Consider the following 24,894-nt stretch of genomic DNA (forward strand, 5'->3'; position numbering starts at 1 on the left):
TGCAAGGAACATCATTCAAACGCAAAGTTTACTGCTGATGTACATGCTTTGAAAGAGCGATGCCAAATGTTCCTCATGGATCTAATGAAGGAAGTTGAAAAGCGACTTCGAGCAAACAACTATATCTTCCTGGGCATGAGCGGACTTAACCCAAATAAGGTTCTATCCCAAGTAGAAAGATACCCATTCTCATGGCTACCTTTTACCCATTTATTCACTGAAAACATGAGTGAAATTGAAGAACAGCATAGGAAAGTATGCTTGCACATGTGGAATGAGGAAAACATCTTTGAAAATGGAATTCCAAAGGATCCCCAATCATTTTGGGCTGGTATATACAAATATCAAAATGCAACTGGAAAGCACCCATACAAGGAACTAGCATTTTATGCACTATCATGTCTCTCATGTTCTGTCTATTACGCTCCTGTAGAACGCATTTTCAGCATATTTACATGTATGAAAACCAAATACAAAAACCAAATGTCAAATAAAGTGCTTGATAGTATTGTACGTATTCGATCACATCTGATAATCAAGGAAATTTGTTGCACTAAATTTGAAATTACTAGTGGAATGCTTGAGCAATTCACATGTGATATGAATGAGAGTTAATTCATGCTTTAGCGAGCAAGAGAGGAAGTAGATCTGTTATTTTTTTTTTTTTATATCAACTAAAGGATTTGTTACTTTTTCAGGTTTATACTCAGCTAAAGGATCTATTACTTTTTTTTTTTTTTAATTTTATTGTGAGCCTAAAGGATTTATTACTTTGTTTTGTGAGTTTTTTCTTAGTTTTCTTGTCAAGATAAAGAATAACGGAATAAATTCTTTCAATTCTGAGTTATAAGTGTAATATTTTTCATTAACACATTATGCATCATAAGAAACTGATGGTGAAATCTGGTGAAATTTTGATGGTTGTCTGGTGAAATCGGCATCTCATGATCTGGCAACAATGGATCCACGAATGCCATGAACACCTTATGGTCCTTCTCACACGCCTTCTTTACTATCTGTCTCATTGCAAATATTTGGTCCACACATCCTCTGTCACTCTTAAAGCCACCCTGTTCATCACTCACTAGGACTTCTGATATCTCTTTTACTTTCTCTATAATAATTCTTCCATATACCTTCCCTACCACACTCAATAAACTTATGCCATGATAATTCTTGCACTCACTTCGCCCACCTTTATTTTTGTGCAGGGGTATCATCACAGCCTTTTTCCACTCTGAAGGCACAGTTTCACTCATCCATGCCTTGTTACATATCTCCAGCAAGCACTTCATTGCACTCACTCCACTACACTTAAGCATTTCTGCATACACCTCATCAACCCAGCTGCTTTCCCATTTTTCAGCCGCTTCACAGCACTCTTTACCTGTTCGAGTGTCACGTCTCCTGGTACTGCATTCCTTCTCTGCACACCCCCAAAACCAATCATGTTTTCAGCCGCTGTGCTCTCTCTATTCCCATTCATCAGGCTTTCAAAATATTCTTTCTATCTAGTCCTTACTTCATCTCCATGGGTTAATAATCTACCACCTACATCCTTCACACCATCACATTTCTTTCCACTTTCATTTCTACATTTCCGCACCTCTTTCCAGAATAACCTTCTGTTTTCAGAGTAGTTCGCATTCATTTTTCTTCCTAGATCCTCATTGTACCTTCATTTTCCTCTTCACTAGTCTCTTTATGTGCTTCTTGCTTTCAACATATTCAGTACTTATTTCAACTGAACCCCTGTTCTGTAACCACTTTATCCACTCTTTCCTCTTTTCCTCCACCATTCTCTGTACCTCCTCATCCTACCATGCCGTAACTTTCTTCACTGTTGTTACTCTTGCCACACCACACACTGCTTTAGCATTCCTAACTAAGCAATCCCTATATGCATTCCACAGGCTGTCCAGATCCATTTCATTCCAATTCAGTAATTCTAATTCCTCCTCTACTTCGGTCCTGTAATCATCTGCCATTTCTTTGATCCTCAGTTTCTCAACTTTCAGTCTTTCTCTGACTGCATCTCTCTCTTCTGATCCACCTCACTCCTATCAGCTTGATCTTGCATACCACAGTCATATGATCTGACAAACGTCCACATCGTCCTCTCACGGCCCTTGTATCAACAAGCATTCCCATCATCGGCCTCTCTGCGAGCACGTAATCAATCAGGCTTCATTCAACACGATCCCGTTCTCTCTAGACCATGCATATTTATGTGCATCTCTGTGTTTGAAATACGAGTTACAAATGCACAACCTCATTTCCTGACACATATCCTTTAGTCGATTCCCATTATCATTTTCTCCTGGTACTCCATAACAACCCATTATGTCATCCTCAGGACCAGTGCCTACTCTTCCATTTATATTCCCCATTACAGTCACTTAATAGCTTCTGGGCATTTCTCCCACTACTTCACCCAGCTCAACCCATATCCTGTCTTTCTCTCACTCACCCCTGTCCTCACATGGTGCATATCCTACAATTACTGCCACTTTCACCTTCTCAAACTTGAACTTGACATACATACACCTCGAGCTGACACATTTGTAGTCTCTCATTCCACTCTGCCACACCTCATTCATCAACAAAGCAACTCATTCCTTGCATCTTACTCGCCCATTCATTCCAGATCATACACATTTTACACCTTCCCACTCCTCCACTTCGCACCCTTTCATCTGTGTTTCACACAATGCCATCACAGCATATCTCGCACTCTTGGACACATTCACTTCCACCCTCTTGCTCTCCTCATTCACACCTCTCACATTCCACATCGCCAAGCGAATCTGCCCATTTGGTTGGGGCCCTGGGCAGGTATTGGGCCCTCTGAGGCTCTCTGAAACGACTGCCATGATTTAGTGATTTTGGGTAGGGGAATCTGGGGGACACTTAACCCTATCTATCTAGATTTCAAGAAAGCATTTAACAGAGTTGTGCACCAAACACTTTTATGGAAAGTGTACCATCAAGGAGGAATCCGAGGCAAACTGTACTATTGGATGCAAAATTTTCTCAGAAAAAGGGAAATGAGAACAGTACTAAGGGGAAACTACTCATCATGGAGGGAAGTGACTAGCAGAGTTCCACAGGGCTCAATGCTGGCACGAAATATGTTTTTAGTGTATATAAATGACATAGATAGTAACATTGGAAATGAAAGCTACCTAAACATATTTTCTGATGATGCAAAAATACAAAGGAGAATTACTAACACAGACTCTTGTACAGAGCTACTAGGAGAATTAAATAAACTTCATGAATGGTGTAATACATGGCAAACGGAATTCAATGTGGACAGGTGTCATGTAATCATGTTTGGTAAAAGTGGTAAAAGACCAGATTGGGAATAAAAGTTAGGAAGTAAAACCCTACACATATCAGAAAGAGAAAAGGACCTACATGTGATTATCAATAACAGCCTATCCCCGGCTGACCACATCAGTGAGAAGGTGCGGAACATGTATACACTGCTTGCAAATATGAGAATAGCATTCACATACATAAATGAAGACATGCTGAGAAAGATAATAACATCATTCATCAGACCAACCCTGGAGTACGCATCAGTAGTCTGGAATCATCTAAAAAAACACATAAATATGATTGAAAAAGTTCAAAGGGTCGCTACAAGATGGGTACCAAGCTTAAGGGATCTAAGCTACGAGGAAAGACTAGAAAAACTGGATCTGCCAACACTACAGGAGAGAAGGAAAAGAGGAGACATGATTATGCTATATAAATGCATATCAAGGAAGGAGAAAATAAACATAAATGAGTATATAACATATGGGGAAGCATCAGCAAGAGGACACTGTAAAAAACTGTATAAAAAGAGGCGATAAGTAGGTAAGGAAATTTAGTTTCCCAAATAGGGCAATTGATCAGAGGAATGCACTACCGAATGAAATAGTGTGTGCCAAAACAATTCTTAAATTTAAGATGTATGATGAAATGGTTTAAGACACGGGACAGTACGAGCTGACTCATTCCTGTAAAGATACAATAAGGCAAGAACAATTTGGTAAGGTAAGAACACACACATCTAAACCTTACAAGCTTGGTGTTCTTCTCAACGGCTTTTTCCTCCTGCTCCTGTGATGACTTCTGGTCCCTGTATTCCTTCACATAAACATCGTGTAGGTCATGTAGCCACTTGTTGCTTAAGCCAGCCTCTACAAACCGCCATATCACCGCGTTGAAGTTCTTCAGATAAGGTGCATCCTGAAGCAAAAAGCAAAATAATCTGAATAATGTAAGCCAATGCACGGGTTCTGTGAGCTTTTACAGAGTTAAAAATGTGTATATCATAAAGTCACCTGGATCAATCATATACAAGTAATATTTTGAATGATAACTCACACACCACTTCTATCTGCCTCACTTCCTTCCAGCTGCTGTCAAAACCACCTCACAGTCTTAACCAGCCTCAACCATGAAACGATCCGGTATCTCTCCTGCCTCCTTCTAAAAAGCAATCACATCAAGCAACCTTTCCTTTCCTCTCCTCTCAGCCAACGCTCACTCCATCATGTAATGCAAAAATAAGTCATATTAATAAATACAAAAGCAAATTAATAGTTATGGGTATTAGACAACAAGGATGCTTAAGAAACAAGAAGGATCACACAATGATTACAACACTCGTGCCCACCAATGTGCCTAAGGGTAAAACATTTGATTTTGCTCGTGACCTTTATCTTTGAGTGATTCCTCTCAAAGTCGAATTATTTCATTCTTACCTGATTGTTAACCCTGTGATGAAATCTGACCCGAAGCAGTTCTAAATTGACTGAGCTGACCTTGCCCTGTGACCTTGACACTTGACCTTGCCCTGTGACCTTGACCCTTTGACAACTTGTTCTCATAATGGAAACTCTGTTCCCTTGCCTTCCCCCGAAACCTTACTCAAACTTTGGTTTAAGTTAACCTTGCCATGTACCTTTGACCTTTGACCTATTGTTCTCAAAACAATAAAACAACTCCTCTCCTGATCCTTAACGCATTCACCAGGTTCAGTCGAAATGAGATTAACATTCTTGTAGTTATTTTGTGTACACACGGGCAAACTGGTCGAAATGTGATCTTGCCTTTCAACCTTAGTCTCTGCATGATTCATATAAAAATTGAATTCTTTCATTCTTCCCTTAGCCTCAGCACTTCCCCCACGTTTGGACAAAATTTAGTTAAAACTGGCCACGCCTCATGCAACTTTAACTTTTCCCTATGACCTTGCCTTTGACCCATTGTCTGACCGTGAATAGTTTCTTAATGTTTTTGTGAATTGGATAAAAGTTCTTAGAGTTCTTTTATTCACACACACACACACTCGCTTTGGGAGTGCGGATATTAACCATCCTGGGTTGCTGCACCTTGAATCTAATGGGGAGTAGTTACTATGCGTTCCATCCTTTGCTTATCAGTAATAGTTGAGAAAATCATAGGTCCCTATTTCAGGGCTCCCTCCTTATTTAGGATTTACAATAAACCAGACCGTCACCTCTGGGTGACAGGCTGTAAATAGTTAATTTGAAAAGTTGTATTCATGATACCATATTATTAGTTCTTTACAGGACTCAACTGTCACTGTTATTTGCAGTAACTTCACTGACTGCCTTACCAGTCATGCCCTCACTTAACATTATCATGTTTTCAAAACTAGATATCTTTTCACCCACCATCATATTTGTCATTAAATAATCGAAATCCAGCTACAAGCCCATCTTTATATTTTATACAGTATGTTAGTTCCATACTTACAGCACTGTAGAGTTTATGAACTATAACTGTGTATTTCATCTCATGTTTCTAAGTCTTTTGTTTCATCAGATAAAACGATTGGACATTAGCTGGAAAAGAATGCTAAAAAAAAAAAAAAAAAAACTCGCATATCTTCTACTGTCACTTACTTTTGACAAATACCACACGGATCCGGTTGGAAAGAACTCCTCCTTGGCCACATATAGATCTGTCTTTCTCCTGGGGTTGCTGTTGTGCATCAGCATCTGAATCACGAGGAAGCTGCGGTAGCTTATATAGGAGTAGGTGCCCTCCACCACCATGCGCATGCTGTTTTCATCGCTGTGGAATTGCATGTCCCTCCACAGCCTTTGGTACAGTGAGATACGAGATGTCGAGAAGAGATGGTGGAGTGATCCCTGATTGAACGAATAGCAGATGAAGTCAGAACTGTATAACATTAAGTAGCCTTTATTATATTCACTGCAACATGTCAATTAACACACTACTGAATACAATGATATAACAGAGAAAAGAATAAATGATAACAAGATGGTGTAAGGGAGATGCTGTTGTTACTGTAGCCCCAAACTGTAGGCTGAAGCTGCCCCTCTCCATTCCGCCTTCCGCCTTTTGTATGATATGCAAGGAGTTAAGGGATATATGATTGATTGGACATCACCATCTGGCTATAACGATGCCACAAGGTGATGGCGTCCCTTTCCTGGACCAGGGAAGCTGGTATTGGAGGTTCCATGAATCTACAGGATGTAGTAAAAGAAAAGAGTATAATGTTAGTCAATTATATGGTGTTCTCGTCATTGTAGCACAGCACGACCCTGTCCACCCTTTGATACACTTGGATGCAGGATGTGGAGAGTTAGTGTTCTAAGCCGTAATGGGAAGAAAGATGGAATATGTTGACAAGTTTTCATCATATTTAGAGAACATGCCCCTATAAAGCTGATTTTACTCGCTCCTTTTGGGGAGAGTAAAATCAGCTTTATACTGGCTCCCCCAATGCCTCTTCAAAACCCAATGTATTTAACTCCATATCTACACAGCTGAGTAACCTTAACCTTACCCTTAGCACCGAAATTAACATTTTGGGTGATTTTAACGTACATAATGCAGAATGATTATCGCATTCTGCCAGGACTGACGATACTGGTCTAGAGTGCAAAGGCTTTGATGAAATTGCGCTCGGAGGATCCAAGTGATGACAGTACTTCTATCCTTTATTGATCTGGATTATTTGTCAGGAATAGATCCAAGAGATGGGAGTTATGGTCAGGATTATATTGTATTCTGGTTGGTTGCTTGATCAACTGCATGAGATTAGACAATTCTGCAAACAGCTTGCACATTAATGACTTAATACTAGCTGGTATGAATTTATTTATGCCAAGTCAACAGTTCATTAAAAGATCGAACTCTCCAAATGGTTTGATAGCAATTATGCCAGAGCAACGGCCCAAAGTCATTAAAATAAAAAAAACATCTGAATCACTGTCAATTAAAAATTGCAAGAAACCATGCAGAAGCCGTAATAATTCTCGCTAAATCAAATTTTCTTCAAAGCCAAGCATCAAAACTACTTAACAGTCCTAATGACAATAGAATATTCTGGTCAACTCTCAGTTCTTTCAATAATTACTTTAACAAGTCATTACCCATTCCCCCCACTAAAAGCTTCAGATGGTAACATTACAAAATATGGCCCACATGGTAAAGCGAATATCTCTGCCAGCATATTTGCCAGAAATTCTACCGTAGAGGAAGTAAGTCAGAACGTCCCTGTACAAGAACTTGACTCTCCTGAAATTGTTCCTCTTAAAATACAGACTAGATACGTAAAATCCATCTAGATAATTTACCAACCAACAAAGCTCCAAGGCCAGATGGAATTCATTCAATTGTTTTGAAAAAGTGCTCCCCAGAACTTGCTTCTGTTCTAGCTAAATTATTCAGACTATGCATACGTACTTCTTCATTCCCTAATTCATGGAAAGAAGCCAATATCCACCCAGTTTCAAAGAAAGGAAGTTCCTCTGACCTCTCTCATCACAGACCAAAAACCATCACATCTTCTCTTGGTAAAATATTTGAAACTGTAATTAATAAGCACATAGTTAAACACACTGAACCCAACAACTTAATTAGTGATAGACAATAGGGTTTTTGCCACGAAAGATCCACCATTGATATACTCAGTCTCCTGGCTCATATCATTCATCAATCAATCGACCAACATGGAGAAACTCATGCAGTAGCCCTTGATATTTCTAAAGCTTTCGACAGACTGTGGCACTGTTCCCTGAAATCCAAGGTCCCTTGCTATGGACTAACGTCTTTGTTCCTTTACTTTTCACATGTCTCAGCGACAGAAAAGTAAGAGTAAATGTAGGTGATGTATATTCCAATTTCCACTCAATTAATGCTGGCGTGCCACAAGGATCAGTTCTGACGCCAACCCTATTCCTAGTTCATATTAATGATCTCTTATCTGTCACCCACAATCCCATCCATTCATATGCAGATGACTCAACACTTCACAATTCATTCACTCTCAAACACCCATTTGCAAAGTTTAATATCTCTAACTCTCAACTCAGTGCAGCCATCTCCATAAATCAAGACTTATCCAAAATCAATGAATGGGGACAAAATAACCTTGTTTCATTTAATGCTAGTAAAACCAAATACTGTATATACAGTTCACTAATAGACAGATATTGCAAGATTCATATATTACCCTCAGTGCTACTATTATGCCCATCTTCAAAACTATTGAAATTCTCGGTGTTTCACTTAACCCTAGATAGGTAATGTGGAGTCTGACAGACCCCAGAGGTTTTCTTTTGCATGTGGTGTTTATTTTTTTTAATCCAAAAAACTTGTCCTTCCCAGTACCCTCCTGACTCTTGGCGACCTTCATGGAAATAGCAGGGTCATTTCTGTATCTGGCTCTAATTTGGCCCTACAGGGTCATTGGGGTTTCTTGGACCCCAGATTACCTAACACTTAACTTGTTCGGGTCTGAGAAACCCCAGATTACTATTTATGTAATATTGTTACCACTTCCTCATATGCATATTTTTTACATCCAGGGCTCCATTTTTAGTATGTATATACTGCAAACATCTGTTAACATGACAATTCATGAAAAAAAAAACTTTTACCTGCACTAGTATCTAACTGCAGTCACTGCAGATGGGAATGGAGTGCTCCTGCTGCCTCCACTGTCAGCGCCTGGTGAGTGCAATTAGATACTAGTGCAGGTAAAAGATTTTTTTTTTTCATGGATTGTCATGTTAACAGATGTTTGCAGTATATACTGACTAAAAATGGAGCCCTGGACATAAAAAAAATATGCATATGTGGAAGTGGTAATTGGAGGTAGACAAAAATACGTAGAAATTTGTACGTGATTTTGTAATTTCTCTGTTTTCTGTGAAATATTAATTTGCTTTGTTTCTCCATTTCTCAAAAGGAGTTCCCACCATAGGTGATGTGTGGACCACCCACCGTTGGAAGAAGAAACCTTTCAGTTTCCATAGGGCAATTAAATAAAAAAAAAAAGTGTAAAAAAAATGGAAGTATTTATTTAAAATTAAGTTTAAAGAAAGCATAGTGAAAAATGGACTTTATTTTATGAAAATAAAGAAATATGATGTAGTTTCACGTAGAAATTGAGATTTCCCAATAAATGCAGTGTAAGTATTATTCTTGTATTTTTTAATATTGCGGTCTGTCAGACCCCACATTACCTAAATATGTTAAGTCAGAAACATTACCAATCTAGGGTAATGCCCTCAGTTGGACTTCTCATGTCAGATCACTTGCTAAAACCGCCTCAAAGAAACTTGGATTACTGTACACAGTCAGTAACTTCCTCACTGATGAGCATTTAGCTATGATTTATAAGAGTCATGTGTGCTCTCAGCTAGAATATTGCTCCCCATCAGAGTGGATGTGAAGAGGTTGGACTGAAACAACTAGAAAAATTTCAGAACAAAGTTGTTGGAATTATTAATAATCCTGCTATTAAAAATAAACTTCCTCCCCTACATGTAAGAAGGAACGTTGCCTCCTTGCATTATTTTACAGATACTTTTATGGCAAATGCTCAGACGAAATTGCGTTCATTGTGCCCCCTCTCCATGCCTTCCCTCATGCTACACGGGCATCTGGTAGCACTTTTGACTGGAATGTCACACAGCCATATTGCAGAACTTCTGCCTATAAGAATTCTTTTATTCCCCAAAGTACATCTCTCTGGAACTCGTTTCCCGGATTGGTTCCCCTCAAACTTCAACCTACTGCTGTTCAAGTCCAAGTATTACAGATTTTTTATGAACAGAGGACGCCAGTAATCTGGTGTATGGATTATTTTCTTCATTCATTCGTTTTTCCTTCTTCTGTTCTGTTATCTAAAAATATTTAAGATTTGTGTTGCCTTGAGATAATTAATAAAGCAAATGTGTTTCGTTTACTGTCCAGTTACCTTTTGAGTACTCTGTACTATCTCTCTCCCTACCGCCAGCCCCTCTCTCTCTCTCTCTCTCTCTCTCTCACACACACACACACACACACACACACACACACACACATTACACTGAGACCCCTGTCTTCGATGAAACTGGACATGAGTGACTTTTTCTCCTGTGTTTTTGTTTCTTGGTAATGCTGACTACGTAAATACTCACGTTTGTGCAAAATTTCATTAACCGAATGCCTGCGTGTAGATTATGATATATATAATTACTGAAATAGGATAAAATAATAAACTATTTCAGGCTCTTCATCCTGTATCTCAAATGAATAGAATTCTTGGTCCGTTTGATGAATACCTACCTTAACGTCACTCACACCATACTTCAGGTTGGACCCAAGGAGCTGCTGGAGTGTGTCTAGCGGTGGGGGAATGAAGGGCACTGCTAAATTGCTGGTGAGGGAGGTCTTGTAGTGGGTTGTCACCAAGAAGGCGTACAGGAGCCAGAACCCGAGAAACACCTGAGGAAAGGTTGCAGCTGCTACATTTCTTTCAGTGTGATGCTATTAATAGTCTTTATTACTTTTCTTTTTTTCTGTATTTATTTATTTGCATTCTTACATGCCATGCAATGTATAAAAAATTAGATTTGGGCTGTCCTGAGTCAACATCGTGACATCATGACTTTCTAAATGACCAACAGATTATTTTGGTAGTGTTATATGAATTTCCGAGACTCGGCAGTGAGCTGTTTGTAATATCCTTGCAACGACTGACGCAAATGTAACGAATTATGTGATCAAATATCAGTATAGTGTTTCCAAATTGTCAAAAATGTTAGTTTTAGTGAAGCATTAGCGAAATAGTATCTATTCTGTTTTTTAGATCAGAAAATGGATTACATTAATAAGTACCTTAGCACCCGGGTGTGGTCCCAGTTCAAGTTGAGAGTATACTGATGTGCGTTTTTACCTAATTGTATCTTTACAGGAGTGAGTCAAGCTCGTACTGTCCCGTGTATTAATCTATTTTCATCATAACTGTACTAAAATTTATGAATAGTTTTGGCACACACTATTTCATTCGGTAGTGCAATCCACTGATCAATTGCCCTATTTGGGAAACTGAATTTCCTTAAGTATTTATCGACCCTCTCTTTTTGTAGTTTTTTTTTTTTTTTTTTTCAGTGTCCTCTTGCTGATGCTTCCCCATAGGTTATGTATTCATGTCTATTTTCTCTTTCCCTAAGATGCATTTATATAGCATAATTTCTTTCTCTCGTATTGTGTTGGTAGATTCATTTTTTCAAGTCTTTCTTCATAGATTAGATCCCTTAACCTTGGTACCCATCTTGTAGCTGCCCTTTGTACTTTTTCAATCATATCAATATGTTTTTTGATATAATTCCAGACTACTGGTGCATACTCCAGGGTTGGTCTGATAAATGATGTTATTTTCTCTCTCAGCATGTACTCATTTATATATGTGAACGTTACTCTCAAATTAGCAAGCAATGTATACATGTTACGTACCTTCTCACTGATGTGGTCAACAGGAGATAGTCTGTTATTGATAATAACTCTTAGTAGTCTGGTGGCAGAATGGCCATTTTCGGGTGAACCTCGTTCCGAGACATATACAGAGTTTTATTGCATTTTCTGATACTTTGGGATGTAACCATCAAAATAAAAAAAAATGCACCCAGCTGGCACACTTGAGCGTTTCAAAATGGAGGCCGAAATCCATTATGGCCGCCTGCATGAATGATGATGCTAATAAAACATGTTTAGCTATCTTTTTCAGTTTTTAATTTTCTTCATACAATAATAATATTAACTTTTCCTATCAGAACATGCACTAAACAAAATGATCATCTGTAAACTACACATTATAACATTTTATTTTAACGATTTTTAAATTTTTATGATAATTTTCAGGTGCCGATAGAAGACATTTTGAATGTTAATAAATTGATCAGCAGCTGTATAAAGTTGTGATAAACATATCTTGGGTGTATAGTGATATGTTCTTGAACTTCATTCCACGCTTAGGTGGAATGCATACACTTATGAACTTCATAGGGGCTGTTGGCACTCTCATAGCTGACACTGGATTAGAGGATATCATGGATGCTGCATTTGGAGGGGTCTCTAAAATGTTGAATGGAAAAAAAGTATCCCCAAAATATGAGAGCTCTGCGCATCATGGTTGAGGAGTTGTTGCATGAAATTATTCAGGATGATATCCACAGTTAGTCTGAGTTGATGACAGAACTAAGTAGAACAGCAAAACTATGGATCAATGTCGCTGTGAAGTCAGTATTTCTGATGATGCAGTTTGCTCGTGCTGAACGAGAAGGTGATTCGCCACTCCATTTGCTTGTCATCAAAGAGATGCTTCCTTATTTCTTTGCTAATGGTCATGCCAATTATGCAAGGTATGCCTTGAATTACTTTCATTCTATGAGCACACTGCCTGATGAAGTGCTTCAAGACTTCATGGACGGAGGTCATGTATTGCGACATCAACCAGGCATCTGCAGTGATATCTGGTCTGACCAGTACATTGAGACAACTTTCATGCGTTATGGCCATAGTCCAGGAGGAATTACTGGAATAACCCATCAACCAGCAGCATTCAAAAGGTGGGCTCTTGGACTACATATCTGACTCAGCTGAAAAAAGATGTATCCATGCTTGATGGAAACGCACAATCCACAGTCATGACCCATAAGGAAGAAGGACGTTAAAGGATACAAAGTGATGTAGTAGACAGAGCAAAAATTCGGGAGAAACTTCAAAGCTGCATAGATCCACTGAAAGGAGAGTGTCATCCGCCTGGACTTATAAATATGTGGTTACAGGCAGGATATGTGCAGAGCATGTCAGTGTTAACAGGGCTGTTGAACTGGGAGCAGTTATGATGAAAACATTTGAAGAAGGATGGCCACAGAGTTTTCATAAGCCACTCACAAGACCAGTTGTGCTTATGTCACCTTCAAGAAAAAAATGAAAGTGGACAATATATCTGTGTATGATACCACACTGATCTATTCAAGAGTGCTTTGTCTTCAAACCTCTAGGGACATCAACATGAGAGATGTTCGCTCTTATAAGTTGGCTGCATTTCCACCCTCAATATTCCAGGAAAAGACAGGTGATATAAGGCTGTCACCTTCTAAGGCCACCCTTAAAGCCAAAATCCAAGTGGAAGTATTTGATCGCAGAACGGTCCCAACTGATGCTATAATACTTGATGGGTTTGCAAAAATGGCCAAGCAAAGGTGTCACAGAAAATTATTCGCCGGCTCAGACGTACAGAAATGACAATGATTAGGTGGATGTGCAGTGCGTCCCTGCGTCCAAGGCCTGAAGGGGCTGGGTTTACGATGGAAGAGTTAAGAGGTAGGATGGGACTGGAGTGTATTGGTGTTGTGATGAGGAGACGTAGCTTGAGGTGGTTTGGACATGTGGAGAGATTGGGGGATGATAATTGGGTAAGGAAGGTGAGAAGTGTTAATATTGGGGGTGGGGTTATGAGGGGTAGACCGAGAAAGACATGGGACGAGGTCATTAAGTGTGACGTTAGGGTTAAGGGACTGAACGGGAGGCTGCAATGGATCGTGCAGCGTGGAGAGCCGCCATTAGGTGACCAAGGCCGACACATGCAAGCATGTTGGAGCCTTTAAAAACGAAACGAAACGAGTTTATGCAGTACATATGTCATTGTCTTTTAGCAGCAAACACACATCTGGTCTTTGACAGATATCACAGTGGAAGCATCAAAGAGGCAACATGAGCAGCTAGAGCTGGGAGGGAAGCAAGTAGATGCCACAGACTGTCATTGGCAACACCTCTGCCACCACAGAAGGTCTGCTTATCTGTTAGGTTACACACAATAAATCCCAGGTGATTAATCTCTGTGTGAGCACACTGATCTACTGCCACACAGTGACAGTTAACGAACCATTACCAGCAGAGCTTTGTAATGGAATCAAAAGAAGCAGACCTGACTTGCTCACTACACACGAGTAAGCTGATGATATTGTGGTGCAGCAAGATGTCCATTTGGCAAGGTCAGGAAGACACAGCATTAGAATTGTTGCTGATGACACAGACATATTTGTCCTGCTATGCCACTTCTATAAGCAAGAATGCCTGCAATATGGTAATGGATGGAACAAGCCCTTCACGATCAAGTGCAGATATCAAAGCAACAGTTGAGCAAAATCAAGATGTTCTCAACAGTCTGTTACCTGCCGATGTTCTTACAGGATATGACAGTGTTTCATATTTATGGGGTATTGGTAAAGGAGCAATGTTATAGGTAATAAAGAATGGGAAGACACTTACTAGATTAGGGTGGCAACAAGAAGAGCTAACTGATGTTATTGCTGAAGCCACAAAATTCATTGCAGTATGTCATGGCTTTCCATCTTTAAGATATACTGTGTGGCAATCAAAGATAGGCAATCTTCGGCTCACCACAGCACCAGAGCTAAGAGCTTTGCCACCAACAACAGAAGCATTTGAATAACATGTTTGCAGAGCCCATTTACAGGCAGCAATTTGGAGAAGCCCCCTTGATCCAGAGCCACCAGAAATGAACCCTCTTCATTATGAGTGGACCAAGGGTCCTGATTCAAACATGTTGGTTCCAATTGGCTTGCCACCTGATGTTTCTCCTGCACCACTTGATATCCTAAAACTAATCAAGTGTGGGTGTTAATTCTGCACTCCATGTACAACTGCCCGTTGTAGTTGTGCTGTAGCACAACTTTCTTGCTCACTGTTTTGTGCTTGCCATGGAACTGACTGCCACAATCCTTAAAGTATATCAAGAGTGTCAGTTGAAGAAGAGGAAAGTATGGAGGAAAGCATGGACATGGAAATGACACACACTTATTATAGTAATTGTATATGTGTTTAGTTTATCAGTGTTTTTATATTTATAAGCAACATATATGTTTGATATAAAGCATTTTGAACAATTTTGAAGGGCGTAATTGGTCTAACATTCTGCTATAAGGGGTATGAACAGTTTAGTTGTGAAAAACATTATGGTTTAAATATGTTTGTTGCAATAGACATGTTAAATATTTAAAAACGTTTACTGACAGAAAGCCCTAATTCCCCATCCTTTCCCTGTGTAGTTTGTTAAGAAAATGAAATATTGTGGTAATACCTGGTGATAGTCTAACAGGGTACTGTAATCACATTTGGTGCCTTTTGTAAGCAAATATAATTATTTGAGTAATTTTTCTTTTCACAATGTACACATATATAATATACCTTGTTATGCCTAGAATTTCTTGAACTAATTTGCAATTAAATAATGTAATATTAGTAAAACTAGCGACAAGAGTAATCAAATATTGTAATTTTTCATTTTTTCGTGTAGCCATTATGGATTTCGGCCCATATAACAAAATGCTCAAGTTTGCCAACTGAGTGCACTTTTTTTATTTTCATTAGTAGGGTCCAATGTATCAAAAAATGCAGTAAAACTTTGTATGAGTATCGGACGAGGTTCAGTGATATTCCCCAGCCTATAGGTCCTTCTCCCTTTCTGATATGTGAAGTGTTGAACTTCCTAACTTATAATCCTAATCTGGTCTTTTTTTTCACTTTTACCAAACTTAATTACAAGACACTTGTCCACTTGCCATTTATTGCCCCATTAATGAAGTTTAATTCTCCTTGTAGCTCTATGCAAAAATTTGTGTTAGTAATCTTCCTTTGTATTTTTGCATCATTAGCAAACATATTTAGATAGCTTCTATTTCCAATGTTACTGTCTAGGTCATTTATACATACTAAAAACATAATTGGTGCCAGCACTGAGCCCTGTGGATATCCTCTAGTCACTTCCCTCCATGATGGGTAATTTCCCCTTAGTACTGTTCTCATTTCCCTTTTTCTGAGAAAATCCGGCATCCAACAGTACAGGTTGCCAAGGATGGTACAGTTTCCATAAAAGTCTTTGGTGCGCAACTCGTCAAATGCATTCTTGAAATCTAAATAGATAACTGTACTGTCCACCCACCCTTCTCTTTTCTGTAATATTTCTGTAATTCTATCATAGTAGCATAATAGATTAGTATAACAAGATCTTCCCTTTCTAAAACCGAACTGCCTTGTTATCATACTATGTTCTACTGTATGGTTTACCCAAACTTTTCATATCAGCTTTTCTTACTTACAACACTGGTCAGTGATACTGGTCGGTAGTTGAATGGATTCTGTCTATTCCCTTCTTGAATAGGGGAACAATGTTCGCTTTCTTCCAAATATCAGAAAGTTTACCTGGACCTAAGGATTCCATGAATATTAAATATAATGGTCTGCTTAACTCTTCTGCACATTCATGTAACACCCAACCTGATAATTTGTCAGGACCATACGCTTTTCCTTTGTCTAATTTACTTAAGTCTTCCTGTACTTCTTACTCTAATATTTGTATATCTGGTAATGTGTGTGGGCATGCATTTTCCATATCATCTCTTTCAAAATTATTAGAAATTATTTAGTGCTTCACAAATATCTTTTTCTTGTGTATTGATGATCCCCTCGTCTGTCATGGACTGTATTTTATCTTTAACTTTGGTTTTGCTTCGGATGTAGCTGTAATATAGCTTACGTTGATCACTACTTTTATATATAATATCTTCCTCAAACTGTATTTGAGATTCCCTCCTCATCCTTGTATATTCGTTTCATGCCTGTTTATAGTTGTTATGCCCCTCACTATTGTGTCTTCTGTATTTATTCTTCACTAAATCTCTTTTTTCTTTTGATTTTTTACATTCTGTATCGAACCATTTCTTTATTTTCATTTCTGTTTCTTTGTGCTGAGGGATGTAAGTTTGGACTCCTGTTTAATAAAAATCACAGAATTTTCTATACACTGTATAACGTTTAAATCTTTTCCTCTAAGTTCCTTTTCCCAATCTATTTCTAAGAAGTACTTCTTCAGGTCATGGTAGTTGCCTTTTTGTAGTTTAGACTCATTTTGTAACTCTCAATCTCATTACTGTTAACTATGTCATCTGCAGTCCTGAAGTTGCAATTTAATACTGCATGGTGGCTTTTGTCGAATGGAGGGTGATACATTATACTGTCAATATTTTCTTGCCTAGTAAATCTAAGATTTAGTACTGATGGATTATCAAATCCTCTTTTTCTGGTGTTTCCCTTTGCATATTGAGTTAGGAAAAATTCCTGCACAAGATCCAGGAGCTTTTGATCACAACAGCTTTCATGGCTTCTTGCATCTAGAGTATTCCAATTTATTTGTATTGAAATCTTCGGTTAATATATTTCTTTTATATTCCTCTTCCATTCTATGTAGCAATGTTCTTAACTCTGAATTGTACTTTCTGCCAGGTCTTTATATTCTCCTCTTTCACAAGTGGTTGTTTTGGGTGGCAGGTATAAATTAGCAAAATTACTTTTCCTTCAGAGATGTTAATCTCTAATGCAATCAGTTGTACTTGTGAGAGTATATCTAGTTCTATTTCTTTGACCTGTAGATTTTTCTTTGTTAAGATTATACTTCCTCCTCCTTTTCCTTAAATTTCTGTCTCTTCTCCATTTTTTGTATTTCTCTAAGTTTAAGGTATCGTTTGATATCTTTGGGGTTAATTTTGTTTCAGTTGGGCAAATAATATGTGATTCCATTTCTTTGGTATAGTCTTTCATCTCTAATAATTTAGACACCAGTTCATCTATATTTGACTACATCAACTTGATCATCTTGTTTACATACGTGCCATAGCTTGAGTCTGCTACCTTCATCTCTTTATGCCCTGTTGGTTACGTACCAATTTCGTACCTGCAATCCCATTACTTTGTAAAAAAAAAAAAAAAAAAAAAAATCACTCTTCCTCTGATCTTTCCTCATTCTTTGTTTTTGCTTCCTTCCTCTTCTTTAGTATTCCAAATTCCTCTTTAGTTAGGGATTTTTTTATCCATACTTCTTTAAATTCCTCTTTTTCCATGAGTTTGTTTGCATCTTTTAGTATTTCCTCCACAGTGTGTTCACACTCTGGAAGGTTACTTTCAGCGTCCTTGACTTATTTCTCTCGTATTTCCCTAGCCTTTTGTGTTCTTCTGTGTCTTTATCACAGATTTCCTGTGATATTTCCTCCAATATGTTCGTTATATTTGCCATCTTTTTGTTTCTCGAAATTTTGTTTCTTAGTTCTTCTTCATTTACACCTGTGATTACTAGAGATTTGTTGATATCTTCTGAATATTTGACCAGTTATGGATTGTTTTTAATGATTTGTTTCACTATCTAATGTTTTTTCTTCCACTTTTGTTTCTAAGTCTTCCCTTACTTTCACCATTTGAGCATACACAGTTTTTAATTCATCTTTCCAACTTCTCGTTACTTCGTTCACCTGTATTATCTTCACTTCAGTATCACTGCTTTGGTCTGTCAGACTGCTTGCTTCCCTTATTTTCTCTATCATTTCTGAACTCCTCCATGATACTCTCATGGTTGACAACTGTACTTTTTTTTTTTAATGTGAGGAAGAAGGAACCAAAGGCAACAAGCCCGCAAAACTGTTCCTTCCAAGAGAAAAACAAAATACAAGAGAGAGCCTAATTCAAGATCCGATCATTTCGAGATGCCTGGACACACTGCGTTTGAAAAACTGATCATAGGAAGCAGGAAATACAGACAGAGGGAGACAGTTCCAGAGTTGACCTGTTGCATAAATGAAGGACTAGGAGTAATGGTTAACTCTTGCATTAGAGAGTTGGACAGAAAAGGGATGAGAGTTTGCTGCTGGACGGGTGCTACGCGCCCGTCGTAGAGGTGGAGGAATGCATGCAGACAGTTCAGAGGAGCAGTGACCATTGAAGTAGCTATAGAAAAGAGATAAAGATGCAACAGTGCGGCGAAGAGACAGAGGTTGAAGGGAATCAGTAAGAGGAGGAGTGTTAATGAGATGAAAAGCCTTTGACTCCACTCTATCGAGAAGAGCTGTATGTGCCGAGCTTCCCCATACATGAGAGCTGTACTCCACGCAGGGGCGGATAAAACCCCTATATAGAGCCAACAGTTCTGCAGGGGTAAAGAAGGAACGGAGTCGGCTTAGCACACCCCAATCTCTTGGAAGCAGATTTTACAAGAGATGTAATATGATCCAAGATAAGTCCCGAGTAAATGAAACCCCAAGCATGTTTAAGGATGATGCAGGATTAAGCTGAATATTATTAAACATTAGTGGGTATACCTGTGGAAGATTTTGTCAGGTTGATAGGTGCAAAAACCGAGTCTTTGATGTATTAAAAACAACCAGATTATTTTTACCCCAGTCAGAGATACGAGCCAAGTCAGACATTAGGTGTGCCATAGCCTCATCCCTTGCTTGTTGAAGTAACTGCTGAGATGGACGTTGTGGGAATCGAATGGAAAGGTGAAGGGTGGAGTCATCAGCGGACGAGTGGATAGAGTTAGATGTACAGCTTAGAAGGTCATTGATGAATAAAAGTAAGAGAGTTGGTGATAGGAGAGAGCACTGTGGAACACCACTGTTAATAGATCTAGGGGAAGAACGATGGCAGTCTACAACAGCGGCTATAGAACGACCAGAAAGGAAGCTAGAGATGGAGGCACAGATAGAATGATAGAAACCGTAAGAGGGCAGTTTGGAAATTAAATATTTATGCCAGACTCGATCGAAAGCCTTTGAGATGTCAAGTGCAATGGCAAAGCTTTCGCCAAAGTCCCGAAAGCAGGATGACCAGGAGTCTGAAAGGTAGGTGAGAAGATTACCTGTGGAGCGTCCCTGACGGAACCCATACTGACGATCAGAAAGAAGGTTGTGATAGGAAAGATGCTTTAAAATTTTTCTATTAAGAATAGACTCGAAAACTTTTGAGATACAGCATGTTAAAGCAATTGGACGATAGTTAGAGGGTTGGGAATGGTCACCCTTCTTTGGGACTGGCTGAATGAGAGCAAACTTCCAGCAAAAGGAAAGTTGACAGATAAAGGCGAAAGAGTTTGCCTAGGCAGGGTGTAAGCACAGAAGCACAGTTCTTGAGAACAACAGGAGGGACTCCATCAGTCCCATATGCCTTATTAGTATTGAGGCCTGTGATGGCAGAAAATACATCAGCTGAAGAAATTTTAATGTCAACCATGAGGAAGTCAGAGGGGGGAAGTGATGGAGGAACAGCACCGGAATCGTCTAAGGTGGAATTGGAGGAGACAGTCTGAACGAAGAGATCTGCTTTATCAGTAGAAGAAATAGCTACTGAGCCATTTCACTAATCTTCCTTCCAAGCGAACCTACCACAACTGACAGCTCATCTATTCTTATGTACTTTTTGTTTAGTTCCTTTACTAATTTTTCATTTTCTTCCTTCTGTATGCATATTTTTTTTTTAAATTTCCTCTGTTACACCTTGGAAAGTTTTCACTATTTTATTCACTTTCTCTACTAATTTGTTGTATGTTTCCATTTCAACCAGTTTTGGGTAGAAAACATCAATTCTGTTTTCTACCTTTATCCCTTTTCTTACCTCCTTCCATATTTACTTTACCAAAGATGGTGCTCATCTTCTTGTAATTTTCACTTAAGATAACTTTTACTTACAAGTTTGCATCTCCCTGCTACCTGCCTGCTGACAGACGTCACCCAGCTGATGATGCATTTTATCAGCGGATTCTTGCACTATTTGGATGCATTTTATTAATTGGACAAAACTTTTGCCTTTACTTGCTCCACTATATTAGAACATCATTTGGTTTAACCTAGTACAGAGCTTGACTCCAAGATACTAAAGTATTTAGGTGTGGCCAGTTGTGGCCAAGGGTGGCTAGCGCTGAGTGAGGTGATGTGACGTGCTGCCTCTCCTGGTGCCTGTGTGTGTGTGTGTGTGTGTGTGTGTTATGTACTGAGTTATGGCAAATGCTAAATAAAAGCATTCGATAATGAAAAGGTAGTGAGACTTATCCTCACCCTTCCCGCCGACAGCCAGAGGTAGTCATAGAGGGACTGGCTGACGAAGGAAGCCAGGATGTGCATGAAGGCCTGGGAGTCCAGGAGGCGAGGGGAGATGGTGGCTTGAATGTGATAGAAGACATGGTAGAGCAGAACCCCACCACACATGGACACCAGCACACACACCCACACCTTCACTGGAAGGGAAGTGTTAAGAGAAGCTGATGTATATAAACCAAAATAATGATAAAGTACGGTAACAAACTTTAAATTGAACCGTCACACAAAACAACCACATCCACCTACGCCCTGACTGTAAGGAAAGCATAATAGGGTGTACTGTGTAAATGATGAAGACTATAGTGGTCTGAATGCAGAAGAAAATGACATTGTCCCACACACACTCGTACGTTCATTGCAGTGCTACTTTAATAAGTTAATATGCAGTAAAGAACTGATATACATAGATAATTTGCTGTAAAAATCTCTTCATCCCTTGTACACTCCCACACTTTCAAACACCCATTGCACTTCAAGTACAGTCGTGGCCATAAATAAACACCTATCCTCCTGTGCCCCGTGCCTCAGACTGGCTCGTTTATGCGCAAGTCACACAGGAGTAAGAGGGGCTGAGAGGTAGGGGCCAGAGAGAGAGAAACGAATGTGGGTTCAGACGAAACCAGCAAACCATCAACACCATTGTTTCCCCGGTGCAGCGAAGCCTGCTTGAGGTTTTTAAAGCATGAGGCCACTGGACTACTTACTAAGGCGTTCCTGGTAGCTTAGGCTTGACCGGTGTCGGTAAACATTGACAGAGATATATTTTGGGAGTTTGGGTAGGATTTTGCCTAATTTTCCCTCAAACAGATTATGAGAAATACCTTTATCATATCCACCCATGAGCTCAAACATCAAATTTATTTACCTTTTATGCAGAATTATTTTAAATAGCCTTTTCATATTGAGATGTCATGAATTAATTATTGAACTGATATGGTTGATGGTTTGGATGAGAAATAGGGGCGTGGAAGACGTTGAGAGGCGGAAGAGAGATTTATATGTAGAAAGAGAGAGGTGAAAAGATTAGTAAGAGAGTAAGAAGAGAGTGGATGAGGAATTTGGAAGGAATTTGAGTGTAAAGTGAAGGGACTGTAAGAAAATGTTCTGGAAAGAGGTGAAAAGAGTAAGACAGGGTGGAAGTGAGGTTAGCAGGGAAGTGAAAGATAAAAATGGTAGATTACTAGTGGAGAAGGGAGAAAAAGTGAGCAGATGGAGAGAACACTTTAAGGAATTGTTGAACATAGAGGATGGAAGTAATGCGAGTATAAGTGGCTGGGGAATGGCTGGGAGAAGGAGAGAGGTGAGAAGACAGGAAGAAATCAGTAGGATAGAAGTTGTGGAAGCAATGAAGTAAGTTAAATCGGGAAAAGCCCCAGGAATTGATGGAGTGTGTGGTGAAATGCTGAAGCATGGGGGAGAGTTAGTAGTAGAGTGGATGTGGAAGATGTGCAGATTGGCCTGGGAGGAAGGTAGAGTCCCGGAGGATTGGAAGTCAGGTATAATTTTTCCCTTGTACAAAGGAAAAGGGGAAAAAGAAGAGTGTGGTAATCATAGGGGCATTTGTCTTCTTAGTATAAGAGGAAAAGTGTATGGTAGGATACTTATTGACAGAGTTAGAGAAAGAACAGAGGAATTAGTTGGAGAAGAACAGGGAGCCTTTTGGAAGGGATGAGGGTGTGTAGATCAGATATTCATTCTTAGATCTTTAGTGGAAAAGTTTCTAGAGAAGAGAAAGAAGTTGTATGCGGCTTTCATGGATTTGGAGAAAGCATATGACAGGGTGGATAGACAAGGATTGTGGAAAGTATTAATAATATATGGAGTAGATGGGAAGTTGTTGAACGCTGTGAAGACTATGTATGATGGTGCTATGGCTGCAGTGCGTGCGGATGGTGAACTAAGTAAATTTTTCTCCTTGGAGGTTGGTTTGAAACAGGGATGTGTCATGTCTCCATGGTTGTTCAATCTGTTCATGGATGGGGTAATAAAAGAGGTACAAGGTAGGGTAGTGGATGTTGGAGTGGACCTGGTGAGAGAGGATAGTGTTTGGAAACTCCCTGTACTGTTGTTTGCAGATGATACTGTGTTGTTGAGTGAATACGAAGGGGAGCTGCAAGGCTTGGTGGATGAGTTTGGGAGAGTGTGTAAGAAACGGAATTTAAAGGTGAATGTAGGGAAGAGTAAAGTGATGGTCTTTGAGAGAGGTGAAGTCAGTGAATGTACAGCGAGGTTGGATGGTGAAGAATTGGAAAATGTGAGTAAGTTTAAGTACTTGGGTAGTGTGATGAGTAAGGATGGAGGTTTGGAGGGTGAAATGCTTGAAAGGGTACAGCAGGGAAGAAAGGTTGCTGGTTCTTTGAAAGCAGTGTTAAGAAACAGGGAAGTGAGCAAGGAAGTGAAAAAGTTACTACATGACAGTATTGTGATACCAACTCTAACGTATGGAAGTGAAGCTTGGACGTTGTTGGAAGGACACAAGTCAAGAGTGAGAGCAGTGGAAATGAGTTATTTAAGAGGAGCCTGTGGAGTCACATGGAGAGACAGGCTGACGAATGAGGATATAAAGAAGCGATGTGGTGTGGATGTGGATGTGATAGGAAGTGTTATGAGGAACACACTGAGGTGGTTTGGTCATGTGGAGAGGATGGAGGGTGAAAGACTGACGATGAGAGTGTATGTGAGTGAGGTGGAGGGAGGAAGAGGGAGGGGGAGGCAGAGGATGAGATGGAGGGATGGGGTGGAAAGGTATATGAGAGAGGGGGGTGTGAGTTGGGAGCAGGGCAGTGAAATGGCGGGGGAAAGGACGACGTGGAGGCGATTTGTTTGTGGCCACCCGAAACGGGATTGAGGCTTCTGGTAATAGATAGATAGACAGACATAATGGTGACTATAAGGGGAGTGTATACCGCGAGGCTGATCATATTGGATACAGCCATTTCAAAGGTTGCATATGATATTTAGTTCCAAAAGTAAATTATATGTAAGGGCAGAGGACGTTCTTACACAAACTTTACGGAAGTCAAAGCCACCCAGGTTTCATTCTGCGTCTGAAGTCAAAATACGCGGATAAGCACAAATATCTGGCACCGCACTAAAGTTTGATCTGTCACGTCAATATATTTCTCTCACGAGCGAGTCCTTGATATCACCACCTATCTAAAGCTTGTCATCTGACTCCGCTATACAAGATGTAATGCAGCTTTATCCATCGAATAGTAACTCCTTTATATGATGCCCTGAATGAAAGAAAATAGACAAATTATGTGGCAACAACTTCGCATTTCACTCTCCCTTCCTTACCTACCCTCCCTCCCCTCCCTCACTCCACCCCCGCACCATCGTTCGTCCCCCCCCCCACCTTCCCTTGTCAGAGGACGTTCTTACACAAACATTACGGAAGTCAAAGCCACCCAGGTTTCATTCTGCGTCTGAAGTCAAAATACACGGATAAGCACAAATATCTGGCACCGCACTCAAGTTTGATCTGTCACGTCAATATATTTCTCTCACGAGCGAGTCCTTGATATCACCACCTATCTAAAGCTTGTCATCTGACTCCGCTATACAAGATGTAATGCAGCTTTATCCATCGAATAGTAACTCCTTTATATGATGCCCT

At 39.5% G+C, this 24,894-nt stretch overlaps 1 protein-coding gene across 1 annotated transcript in view; it reads right to left on the reverse strand.

The window, feature by feature from the left end:
• Positions 1-833: 833 nt before the first annotated feature.
• Positions 834-24,894, reverse strand: part of LOC145401640 (glutamate receptor-like) — a 50,065-nt gene continuing 26,004 nt past the window's right edge. Inside the window, exons 5-9 of the mRNA XM_080273832.1 lie at positions 21,234-21,412; positions 10,615-10,773; positions 5,928-6,176; positions 4,075-4,242; positions 834-839 (exon numbers count right to left, since the gene is read on the reverse strand). Coding sequence (XP_080129958.1) covers positions 834-839; positions 4,075-4,242; positions 5,928-6,176; positions 10,615-10,773; positions 21,234-21,412 — 761 coding nt within the window. The remainder of the gene's footprint in view (positions 840-4,074; positions 4,243-5,927; positions 6,177-10,614; positions 10,774-21,233; positions 21,413-24,894) is intronic.

This window comes from Coenobita brevimanus, chromosome 56, assembly GCF_032717465.1.
Source record: "Coenobita brevimanus isolate Jiangsu-jjx chromosome 56, ASM3271746v2, whole genome shotgun sequence".
NCBI lineage: Eukaryota > Metazoa > Arthropoda > Malacostraca > Decapoda > Coenobitidae > Coenobita > Coenobita brevimanus.